Genomic DNA, 12,518 nt, shown 5'->3' with positions numbered 1-12,518 from the left:
TCTGGCACGCTACCCTGCAAGAGAGCGACAACCCCCAGGGTACCTAAAAGACTATGTAGGTAAATAGCAGACACCCCTGGTAAGACTGAGTGATTTCTACGGGGCAGAATAAACCCCCACACTCAGTAGGAGGTTGGGGCAGTCCACCCCACCTTCTTAGTTCAGTTTGCCAGTCAAGGTTCATACTGATAGTTCATAAAAGATACTCTCTTTAATCAGTTAACAGGAATTCGAGAGACTGGGAACAGTTAATCATTTTAATATAGTCTGTTATAGTACAGAAGTGTGTTAGGTATTTGTTATTTAGATACATCAGTACAACTGATCTTAGAAAGGGGGATGTAGTGTTAATGGATTCATATGACACAGTATATGATGTTGCCCCCTGGTGGTTAGGCTTGGGAGGTTGTAAAAGGTCAGAGGAATAAAGTCAAGCTTACAGTATACACGCTGGAAACCTCTCTGCCTATTTATTTGTTAGTTAGAACTACCTAACTCTACAATTACAGCAGTTATACCTACTAGAAATAAAACAGCAAGATCTTTGTTTTGTTACAAACTAAATTGCGTATACACAACAAGTGTGTCATCGGTTATAAATCAGACACTTTAAACAGTATATGTTCAACAAACGTACACTAAAGAATAAAATGGTGTCCACAAATCATATCCTCCTTTTTCAGCCCCCCCCCCCCCCCCCCCACCCCAACCTCAACACACAAACATACTCTCTAGTTGGTTTGCTTCTGTTGTTCATCTTCTGCAAATCCATACAAAGCATATAAGCATACCTGCTTTTCAGGTAGTGTGCAAGTCGTATGTAAGGGGGAACAAACATGTAAAACATGGACGATCTAACTCAAATGCCAGTATTGTGTTAAAAATAATCCACATCTCCTGTTCTCTGCCTCAGGTTGTTGGGAGAGGAATTGAAAACACACGAGATCAAACCACGCGAGATTTGAGAACTGGTTTCATTTGTGACGTTATGCACAACGCATGACGGTTCGGAACAAACCTGCATCGGGAAAAATCCTTATGAGTTCATCCCACACGTCGGACTGTTTTTCTATGCGCTCTGTGTTTGCATGCCAGGTTAGACTTGCACGATTGCATTGCTTTGATGCACAGATACATATTCTAACCGTCGGGCCTGCTTTTGTACTCGCCGTGTAGTTGGCGTTTAATTTTAGGAAGACAACCAACCAGCAATCAAAGGAGAACAGAAGTTTCTACGAGGTTGTTTGTTGCCGTGGGTCGTGCTACTTGGCAGCAATGTCCCAGAAGGATAGACCCACTTTCTACCGACAGGAGCTCAACAAAACAGTATGGGAGGTCCCGGAGCGGTATCAGAACCTGTCGCCCGTCGGCTCGGGGGCTTACGGATCCGTGTGGTAATGCATTTCCCTCTCCTTCTGCACAACTCAATTGCATAACTCGCGATTGCCATAGTCGGCTCTCAGTCACACGATGGCCCATAATTGCAGGCCTGGAAATTCCGCTGTTGCTCAATAATAGAAAATCAGCAGCCAAGTATGATTTGATGAGGCTTACGCTTGTTTACTTAGCAGTTTCTTTCCCGCTTGCATTAAATAACCTATGCGCTCCGTAATGTTCTGCGAGAGTCATATCTGAACGGTGCAGTAAACATGTGCCCTCAGTGCCATGCTAACGTGCATTTAACACCGTCACCATATGATATTGAAGACTTCGATTCCTGCCTCTTTAGATATCTGGCGTTAGTTATGTCTGCATTCTAGAGTCCTGAATCCACGCATGCTGTTATTTATTCGGATTTGTGACGCGGATTATCATTTCTTTTGTGTTGTGGCTACTGTCGCTGGTGATGATGATATGTTATGCCCCATATCCGTTATCATGGTTGTACTGAATTGTTATTGTAACAGGAAGGACGTGTTAGAGAATCGTTAAAATTGTTATAAACAGCCACCTTATTTGCGGTAATTTAGTGGTTTTATGTTTGTGCAAGCGTTGGGAGTGCAAAGTGAGGTGACAACATGTCTAAACTTGTCATGAACTCAGAATAACAACTGTGCATTGGTTGTGACCCACTGTACGTCTACGTTGAGGTCAAGGTTGAGACATCCCTGGTTGATTTTGCTCAGCGCCAAATTCTGATATTGCTCCGCTAAGATATGAACTGGGAGGTTCCTCTATTTCGAAATGTGTTTTTACTTAGACGGATTAGTCCATACGTATGAAGCACAGTGAGCGTCACGAACAGTGCAGCGATGTAAACGTGGATTCCTTTGTGTAAGCACAAAATAACATACAGTAGCCTTCTCGTTCCTGTCGGTAACATTGTTACTCTGCTGTTATGCTCGAGAGGAGGTGCATTATAAGGGTGTAGCGCGTGCATTTTCGAAAACGCTCGTCGTATCGAGCCTTGATGCTGTATAACTTGAATATAGAGTTGTAAGCGTAACATGCGCACATGCATGCTGTTGGCTGTCTCAGGGTTGACTACAGGGGGTGAGGATGATGTCACCCACCGTGCTTGCGGTGACTCATACTTCCAGTATTAGGAGGGTTTCTCGTGGATGAAAGGTTGGTCATGCATGCGCAAACCCTATGACGACATACTCAGTAAGAGGTCATCCAGCAGGTAGACAACTTTTTTTCTTATCTGTCAATCAGATCAGTCTCAGAAGTACCACGTGTATTCTCTCTCTCTCTCTCTCACACACACACACACACACACACACACACACACACACACACACACACACAAACACACACACACACACACACACACCTACACACACACACACACACACTCTTTGTCATAATCAGCATGTCCTCCACAGACCTATGCCCTGCTGTAACCCGCGTCTAAGCTTTTCCGGCACGCAGATTTATGTTCTCCCTGCCCTGCCGTCGTGTCCGCCCTCCCACTCCGGTTAAACCTGTAACAGTACAGCACTGGAGGAATCGCTTGAGTTCCTGTGCAGCCTGTGAGAAGGTAGAGGAGGAGAGTAGAGGGGGGTCGTGTGGGCATCATTTCTCTCTCTGTCTCTCCCCCCCCTCTCCCTCTCTCTCTCCCCCTCTCGCTCTCTCCCTCTCTCTCTCTCTCTCTCTCCCCCTCTCTCTCTCCCTCTCTCCCCCTCTCTCTCTCTCTCCCCCTCTCTCTCTCTCTCTCCCTCCCTCTCTCTCTCCCCCTCTCTCTCTCTCCCTCTCTCCCCCTCTCTCTCTCTCTCTCCCTCCCTCTCTCTCTCTCTCCCTCTCTCTCCCCCTCTCTCTCTCTCCCCCTCTCTCTCTCTCTCTCTCTCGCTCCCTCTCTCTCTCTCTCTCTCTCTCATATCATCTCTTTCTCTCTCTCTCCCCCTCTCTCTCTCTCTCTCTCGCTCCCTCTCTCCCTCTCGCGCGCGGGAGCTTACTCGTTTGGAGGAGGTTGTGGGCAGTAGAATCCACATCAAGGGGCCCGGTAGCTCAGAGGAAACTGGCCTGCTGGAGACCCCGCCTGGCTGCCTCACACACACACACACACACACACACACACACACACACACACACACACACACACACACACACACACACACACACACACACACACACACACACACGTGAAGGGCGTGGAGGGCGTGACAGCCAGGCCACATTGCCCCTCTTGTCTCTGATGTTTCCTGGACAGCACTGTAAAAATCAGAGGCCATTCCTCTACAGGGTTGAGTGCTTGGAAAGGAACAGACTGGGAGGGAGAGAGAGAGAGAGAGAGAGAGAGAAAGAGAAAGGGAAGGGGAGAGAGAGAGGGGGAGAGATAGAGAGATAGAGAGAGGGGGAGAGGGAGAGAGAGGGAGAGAGAGAGAGAGGGAGAGAGATAGAGAGAGGGGGAGAGAGAGAGGGAGAGAGACAGAGAGACAGAGAGAGAGAGAGAGAGAGAGAGAGAGAGAGAGAGAGAGAGAGAGAGAGAGAGAGAGAGAGGGAGGGGAAGAGAGTAAGGTAGTAGTATAAATAGAGTAGGCTGTTTGTTCCCATGTGTCTGTAGCAGTGGAAAAAGAGCCCCAGTTCCACGGCGTCTAAAGTCAGGCTCTCATGTTTGTGCTCTCACTGACCTGCTGTTGTCCTGCCAGACACAGAGATAGCGAACACGAGCTGGGCTGTCACTCCCAGACAGAGGCAGAGGCAGAGGCAGAGACAGAGGCAGAGGAAGAGGCAGAGGCAGTGGCAGAGGAAAAGAAGCAGAGACAGAGACAGAGGCAGAAGCAGGAGGCAGAGGCAGTGGCAGAGGAAGAGGCAGAGACAGAGGCAGAGAAAGAGGCAGAGGCAGAGGACGTGCTGGAACAGCTTGGGGCATTTCTTACCTAACACTCCCACCCGCCTTTAGCTGTTGTCCCCAGCGGAGACACATCAGGCCGGTTAAACTGTACTCCAGTAAGCACCCTTTGGCTTCTGTGGAGACTGAGCCGACACACACACACACACACACCCCACAGGAGCAGTAAGCACCCTTTGGTTTCTGTGGAGACTGAGCCACCTCCCTCATTGACCACCATTAAAACTTACCGATGTGAAATGTTTGTCGGGGAAATCGTGATGTAAGACTTTGAGTTCAGATTTTATGTGAACTATTAGTATGTGTGTCGGCTATGGTCGAGCAGGCTCACCATTGACAAGCAGGTCTTTGGTGTTTGATTCGATTTCAAATTTGTTGCCATTGTGCATGCACTAAAGGGGTCTAGGCTCTGGGCTCTGTTAAGCGCCTAGAGGCAATTGTATTGTTATGGCACTATACAAATAAAATTGAATTGAATTGAATTTCAATTCAGTTCTGCGTTACTTGACATGGAGTGTTTGAGAAGATCGGGTAGCTTTGGATATTTGTCCCGGGTGGTGCACAAGAAGTAGGAATATTCTTACATGCTACACGTCGTGTGTAGTGGAGCTTTTTAACCGTTAAAATGCACACCTCTCAAGCACCGACACGGGACACTCACCACCTCCCATCTGTTCCCTCACAAAGGAGAGAATTTACTGTAACTAGGTTACACAGATCCTTCCAAGGCCAGCAGAAAAGCCAGAGAATAACAAAGAATAGACCCGTTGCCCATGGCTTATATAAAAAGTATTTGTATATCAGGTTTGCAATTATTTGTTTCTTTAAAATGTGTTTCTTTTAGTGAGAAGTGCATGTTGTCAACAAAATGAAAAGGTCTGTTATACTTGGTGCCCTGAATGACACACACACACACACACACACACACACACACACACACACACACACACACACACACACACACACACACACACACACACACACACACACACACACACACACACAGAGAGCCTATAATGAGACCAGACATTTGGTAGGGTATACTTTCTAACAGTGTGTAGGATTCAGGGGGATCAATTTTGAAGGAATGGCATATAGTATTCATACATTATGTTTCCAATAGAGTATAACAACCTGTTATCACTAATTGTTGTGTTTTCATTGGCTTAGAATGAGCCCTTCATATCTACATATGCAGGAGTGGGTCCTCCCCCACAGAGTCCACCATGTTGCATTGCCACAGTAGCTGTTTCTTTTTTTATCACTTAGATTTGTATTGAAATTACAGAACATACAATAGAACACAGAAAATAAGACAGAAAAGCAGAAGAGAAAAAGCTTGTGGGATAGAACATTTGTAGATAGAAATGAAAAAAATGTAGTATGTGCCTTGTAAACTTAGATAAACTTTCCACTTCTGCCACCTCTTTACAAGCAAGTCTTGCCTCAACTCTAGCATATGAGTTAACCTCTCCATTGTGTAAAGTTCTTTTATGGTGTCCATCCACTGATTCAGGGAAGGAGAATCAGATTTATACCAGTTCCGAGTTATTGTTTTCCTAGCTGCTGTTAAGAGTATCTTGGTCAAGTACTGATCCTCTGGTAGTATATCAGCTGTAATGAGGCCCAAGTACAAGATGGTACATCCACAGTAGCTGTTTCTACAGTAGCCCAGAAGGGACAAACAGAACACTGGCTCTAGAGAGAGCCGTTCATGTTATTATGGCAAACTGACAGCCGCAAGTAGCTTATCCTACTGGCTTGGGAAAGACAGGGTGTTCAGTTGGTTGCAATATGCAAGCTCGCCACTAGATGCCACTAAATCATACACAAGGCACCTTTAATGCCGAATGTATTTCGCTCAGTATATTTTTTTACTTTGATGTACTTCTCATGTTAGACTTTTTTTCTACACTCTGGAAACCTTGACCTCTTTCTGCAGTAGATGTCTCTATCTTTCCCTCAACGATCATCCAATTAAAGCTTATTATAAATGATCATCCAATTAAGGCTTGTTATAAATGATTGTCTAATTAAGGATTGTTATAAACGCATACTCATGAGTCATTTTACATTGACCATTTAAAGATAATTGTGGGAAGACACTGGGAGGGGTATGATTCTTGTGCACGCACAAACAATTCACCGCAGGTTGGTATTTATAATGACACCACTGCGTATAGGTGTGCATTGCACGGTTTTATAAACCACAACATTTCTGTGTGTACGTAGATTCTAGGTACGCAATGTGTTAAGAATGGAATCTACGTTTTTTATAAAAGAAGCCTCAGGTCCTATATTCTGATCGTCTGTCAAGTTTCTTTTTTTTTACGTGTTGGTTGTAAGTTAGTCCTTACCATGTGTTATAAAGCAAGAAGAATTGTGGGAAAAGTCCCCGTGGATCGTTATATCCCGGGAGCATCGCATGGGAAAGCGGGACAGGAAGTGCAGACATAATGACCTTTGTAATATTTCGAACATCTTTCGGACGAGGGAACATTGGCTCTGATCTGCTGGAGGGTGTCTGTCAGCAGGGGTCACATCATGCAGGCCTCTGGGGGCTGTATCAGGCATGGATCCGCCACGCATCTGTGACCCTTTCCCTTGAGTTATCTCGCATCATCCTTATCTCCATATCTCATCTTGTGTCAGAACTGTTAGAACTCACCCAGAACTCACCCAGAACTCACCCAGAACTCACCCAGAAGTGCCCTCATGTTCACCATAGTTCATGTTACACCTGAGACCCTTCACCATAGTCTAGTTCATCCTTCATGACTGCTGGTAGTGAAAGGTCAAATGAAGGCATTTAGGGGTGTTAGTGTACCAAGCAAATGTCATGTTAATGTTGTTGTGCACCTGTCGCTGGTTAAACGTTGCTGTCTTCACCTGAGGTGCAGCATGGTTTGACGCCCATGGAGGACACGGGTTCGAATCCGGCCCGATGTCATTTCTCCAGTCCACTCCCCTCCTCTTCTCCCTCTCATTTCCTGTCACACTCTTCACTTCACTATCGATTAAAGGCAAAAAAGCCCAAAAATAAATCTTAAAAAATAAAATAAAAAAAAACATGTTGAGGTGCACATGTCAGGCCTGACACCTAACCCCTGGAGTCCTGAGGCGCTCGGCTTGGGGTAGATTCTGCTCAGCTGTGGCCTATCTGCAGCCGCAATCATTCTCTGACACCCCCGAAGGCCCGATCCGCGTTGCACAATCCAATCTGTTCATCTCTCTGGCGGAGAACGCTTGTGTGGTAAACAGCACTGATACTCTCCAGCTGGCTCTGCTGGCGCTCCTGGCGCCGTGCCACTGTGCCGCCAGTGCTGCCGCTTTTTAAAGACTAGCTTTTTGGGCTTTTTATGCCTTTAATTGACAGAGCAGTGAAGATTGGGACAGGAAATGAGAGGGAGAAGAGGCGGGGAGTGGACAGGAGAAATGACATCGGGCCGGATTCGAACCCGTGACCTCCTTGAGCGTCAAGCCCAAAATGACTTTATTTAAACCATTATTCAGATGTCTACGCTTGGGCGATGCAGGCAACAGGAAGAGCAAACAAGCCTTTTCAGCAAAACATGACGCATTAGTGGAAACTGAGGAGCGAGTTTGGCCGGTATCCGAGCTTGTGTGGTTTGTCAGATGTTTATCTGAAGTTGAAAGCAAATTGTTGTCGTAAGCATGCTTTTAAATATGCCTGAAATAAATATGAATGCTAAATTTGTCGTTGACCAGTGTCGAAGAGACTGTTGATTACTATTGTGATGTAATATGAGTAACACAAGGGGGGGGGGGGGGGGTCTCAGAGGGATCCCTTAGGTGATGGATCATTTTGGTAGCTATATGAAGGTTTTATTTACCGACCGTTTGGAGGAGATTGTGATCATATTGTTTGTACATGTGTGGTCATGTTGTGTGTACATGTGTGTTTGTGTTGTTTGTACGTGTGTGATCATGTTGTTTTTACATGTGTGATCATGTTGTGTGTACATGTGTGTTCGTGTTGTTTGTACATGTGTGATCATGTTGTTTATTATACATATGTGATCATGCAGTTTGTGCGTTCAGGTTGTTTATGGGTAATCATGTCGTTTACATGTGTGAGCATGTTGTTTGTATACGTGTGAGATCATGTTGTTTATGTGTAATCATGTCGTTTACATGTGTGAGCATGTTGTTTGTATACGTGTGAGATCATGTTGTTTATGGGTAATCATGTCGTTTACATGTGTGAGCATGTTGTTTGTATACGTGTGAGATCATGTTGTTTATGGGTAATCATGTCGTTTATATGTGTGAGCATGTTGTTTGTATACGTGTGAGATCATGTTGTTTATGGGTAATCATGTCGTTTATATGTGTGAGCATGTTGTTTGTATACGTGTGAGATCATGTTGTTTATGGGTAATCATGTCGTTTACATGTGTGAGCATGTTGTTTGTATACGTGTGAGATCCTGTTGTTTATGTGTGATCATGTTGTTTGTACGTGTGTGATCATGTTGTTTGTACGTGTGTGATCATGTTGTTTGTACATGTGTGATCATGTTGTTTGTACGTGTGTGATCATGTTGTTTGTACATGTGTGATGAGGGTGAGGCCACTTGTCCTGTTTTTGTCGTCTCTCGGAGGTTTTGAGGTTTCCTCCGTGTACCATTGAAGAATGCTAATGTTGCACATGCTATTGTCTGCCTCAGTCTGTGGGGCTTGCCTAGTTACGTCCTGCAAGGGCTTACCACTCACACAAGTTTGACCACAGTCGCTGGGGATGCCATGGTTACCACGGGATCTATTGTTCCCCAGGGGGAAAAAAACGGTGTTAGGTTTCGGAAAAAAAACGAGCAGTGTCCTCTTTCGAGAAGCGGTTGAGGCAGACTGATTGCACATGTCTGAGAGCAACAACATGGTGCTGGCATTCAGGAGTCCACCAACAACTGGGTATCGGATGAACTGCCAGAGATGAAGAACTGCTTTCCTGTCATATGCAACACCATCATGATACAGAGAATGAAACACCGTCATGATATAACATATGAAACACCGTCATGATATAACATATGAAACACCGTCATGATATAACATATGAAACACCGTCATGATATAACAAATGAAACACCGTCATGATATAACATATGAAACACCGTCATGATATAACATATGAAACACCGTCATGATATAACATATGAAACACCGTCATGATATAACATATGCAACATCGTCATGATATAACACATGAAACACCGTCATGATATAACATATGCAACATCGTCATGATATAACATATGAAACACTGTCATGATATAACATATGCAACACCGTCATGATATAAAAAACACTGTCATGATATAACATATGCAACACCATCATGATCTATCATATGCAACACCATCATGATCTAATATATGCAACACTGTCATGATCTAACAACACCATCATGATATAACATATGCACACACACACACCCAAGGTTTGCGTCTGCGCTGTTATGGTTTGGGCCTCTGCAGTTGGCAAGTGCACAGTTATGTGTGTATCGCAGCATCTGACACACCTACAAATGCCCTGGGAAACAGGGTAGTGGCTTTTGTGTGCACACAGTGTGGAAGTGTGGGCCTGCGGGGCAAAACCCCCTGTGATCACGTCCATTGCTGGGGCAAAACCCCCTGTGATCATGTCCATTGCTGGGGCAAAACCCCCTGTGATCATGTCCATTGCTGGGGCAAAACCCCCTGTGATCATGTCCATTGCTGGGGCAAAACCCCCTGTGATCATGTCCATTGCTGGGGCAAAACCCCCTGTGATCATGTCCATTGCTGGGGCAAAACCCCCTGTGATCATGTCCATTGCTGGGGCAAAACCCCCTGTGATCATGTCCATTGCTGGGGCAAAACCCCCTGTGATCATGTCCATTGCTGGGTGTCCCCTGTGATAACGTCCATTGCTGGGTGTCCTCTGTGATCCTGTCCACTCCTGGGTGTCCCCTGTGATCATGTCCACTGCTGGGTGTCCCCTGTGATCATGTCCACTGCTGGGTGTCCCCTGTGATCTTCCAAGGCGCGCTCTGGGAACTCCTTGGAATGTGGAGTTTTTTTCTGCTTTCTTTTTTTAGGCCAAAGTCATTTCAAATGTGGATCAAAGGGCACACTGGCAGAAGCAGGAAGCAGGAAACAGGAAGTTGACATTTGATGCCATCTGAGTCACACTTTCAACTCCACGGGTGTTGGGGCGACAGTGGTACAGGAGGTAGAGAAGTCGTTTAGTAATCAGAAGGCTGCTAGTTCAATTCCCTGTCGTACTGTCCTTAGGCAAGACACTGAACCCCCAATTGCTCCTGATGTGCAGAGGGCCATCAGTGTACAAATGTAAAATGTGTATACATCCTTGTAAGTCGCTTTGGATGAAAGCTTCTGCTAAACTATGAAATCTGATCAGGGTTTTTGATCAGCTGGAGTTGGGTTTGAAAATAGTCTCTGCAATCTCTTTTGCTAATTCATGCCCTTGACACTGTTCTATGCACTCGTCAGTTCTGAAACGCCTTGATTATTTTACACAACGATAGACGTAGATGTCGGGCTTTTATTGTTTTATTTATGATAATGTTATCATGCCTCTGAGACCTTACTAAAACAGATGAAAATGGAGCATGTTTGGTTCAGACACACACACACACACACACACACACACACACACACACACACACACACACGTTCTGGAGCATGCTTGGTTCAGACACGGCTGTTTTAGATGCACCAGTCTGAAGAACTGGAAAGCCGCTCACTGTTTTGTTTTTTTATGGTCAATAAAGCTCTTATTGTTTTTGGTATTGTTGGTTTGTTTATTGTTATTGCTTAGAGAAAACAACAGCAGTAAACTCAGTTCATAAATGGTGTTTATTAAAACCTCATAAAAAGTCTATTAGCTCAGTCCTGAAGCAGTCGTTGGAAAACCTGTATCCATTAGTGTGTTGATCTGTGTGTGTGTGTTTGTGTGTGTGTGTGTGTGTTTGTGTGTGTGTGTGTGTGTGTGTGTGTGTGTGTGTGTGTTTGTGTGTGTGTGCGCTCTCCACAGCTCCGCTTATGACGTGAAGACAGGCCTAAAGATTGCAGTGAAGAAGTTGTCCAGGCCCTTCCAGTCGATCATCCATGCCAAGAGGACGTACCGTGAGCTGCGGCTTCTCAAACACATGAAGCACGAAAACGTAAGTAACCCCCCCCCCCCCCCCCCCCCCACACACACACACACCCTGCTGCCCCAGGAAGGTACACACTTGTTTAAATGTGAGTAGCCCCCCCCCCCCCTCCCCACACACACACACTTTTGCCTGACCAGGTACACACGTGTTAAAATCAGGGTGTCAGGAACCAACAACTCCTGATGACCGTGCCGTTTCTAGACAATGCATAGGCGATGCCAGACGGTGCTGTAGGCTGATCGGCTGCGGTAAGAGAGCTGTGTCTTAGTGGAACATGTGAGAACTGGTTAGGCTGCATTCCCCGGTGCATATGATGTCAAATAGCTCGTCGTATCAGTGTAAAGTAGTTCTATGCAAAGTTCAGCGTGCCTATGATGTCAAATAGCTCGTCGTATCACTGTAAAGGTTATATGCAAAGTTCAGCGTGCCTATAATGTCAAATAGCTCGTCGTATCACTGTAAAGTAGTTCTATGCAAAGTTCAGCGTGCCTATAATGTCAAATAGCTCGTCGTATCACTGTAAAGTAGTTATATGCAAAGTTCAGCGTGCCTATAATGTCAAATAGCTCGTCGTATCACTGTAAAGTAGTTATATGCAAAGTTCAGCGTGCCTATAATGTCAAATAGCTCGTCGTATCACTGTAAAGTTGTTCTATGCAAAGTTCAGCGTGCCTATAATGTCAAATAGCTCGTCGTATCACTGTAAAGTTGTTCTATGCAAAGTTCAGCGTGCCTATAATGTCAAATAGCTCGTCGTATCACTGTAAAGTTGTTCTATGCAAAGTTCAGCGTGCCTATAAATGTCAAATAGCTCGTCGTATCAGTGTAAAGTAGTTCTATGCAAAGTTCAGCGTGCCTATAATGTCAAATAGCTCGTCGTATCGGTGTAAAGTAGTTATATGCAAAGTTCAGCGTGTCGCAGTGCCACTCTGTCTCACACCGGAGCTCTTGGGGAAGATCTGTTCCTGTCTTTTTCTCCCTGTGAGCCCTGTTTGTGTGTGTGTGTGTGTGTGTGTGTGTGTGTGTGTGTGTGTGTGTGTGT

At 45.3% G+C, this 12,518-nt stretch overlaps 1 protein-coding gene across 1 annotated transcript in view; it reads left to right on the top strand.

The window, feature by feature from the left end:
- The first annotated feature begins 1,033 nt into the window (after positions 1 to 1,033).
- mapk14b (mitogen-activated protein kinase 14b) overlaps positions 1,034 to 12,518 on the top strand; it is a 29,081-nt gene continuing 17,596 nt past the window's right edge. The window contains 2 exon segments of the mRNA XM_080846016.1: positions 1,034 to 1,394; positions 11,353 to 11,565. Of these exon segments, the coding sequence (XP_080702142.1) occupies positions 1,276 to 1,394; positions 11,353 to 11,565 (332 nt within the window). The 5' untranslated portion in view covers positions 1,034 to 1,275.

The sequence above is a fragment of the Sprattus sprattus genome (assembly GCF_963457725.1).
Source record: "Sprattus sprattus genome assembly, chromosome: 10".
Lineage (NCBI taxonomy): Eukaryota > Metazoa > Chordata > Actinopteri > Clupeiformes > Clupeidae > Sprattus > Sprattus sprattus.
Note: the sequence above shows the minus strand (reverse complement) of the source record. Positions and strands in the feature narration are given on the sequence as shown.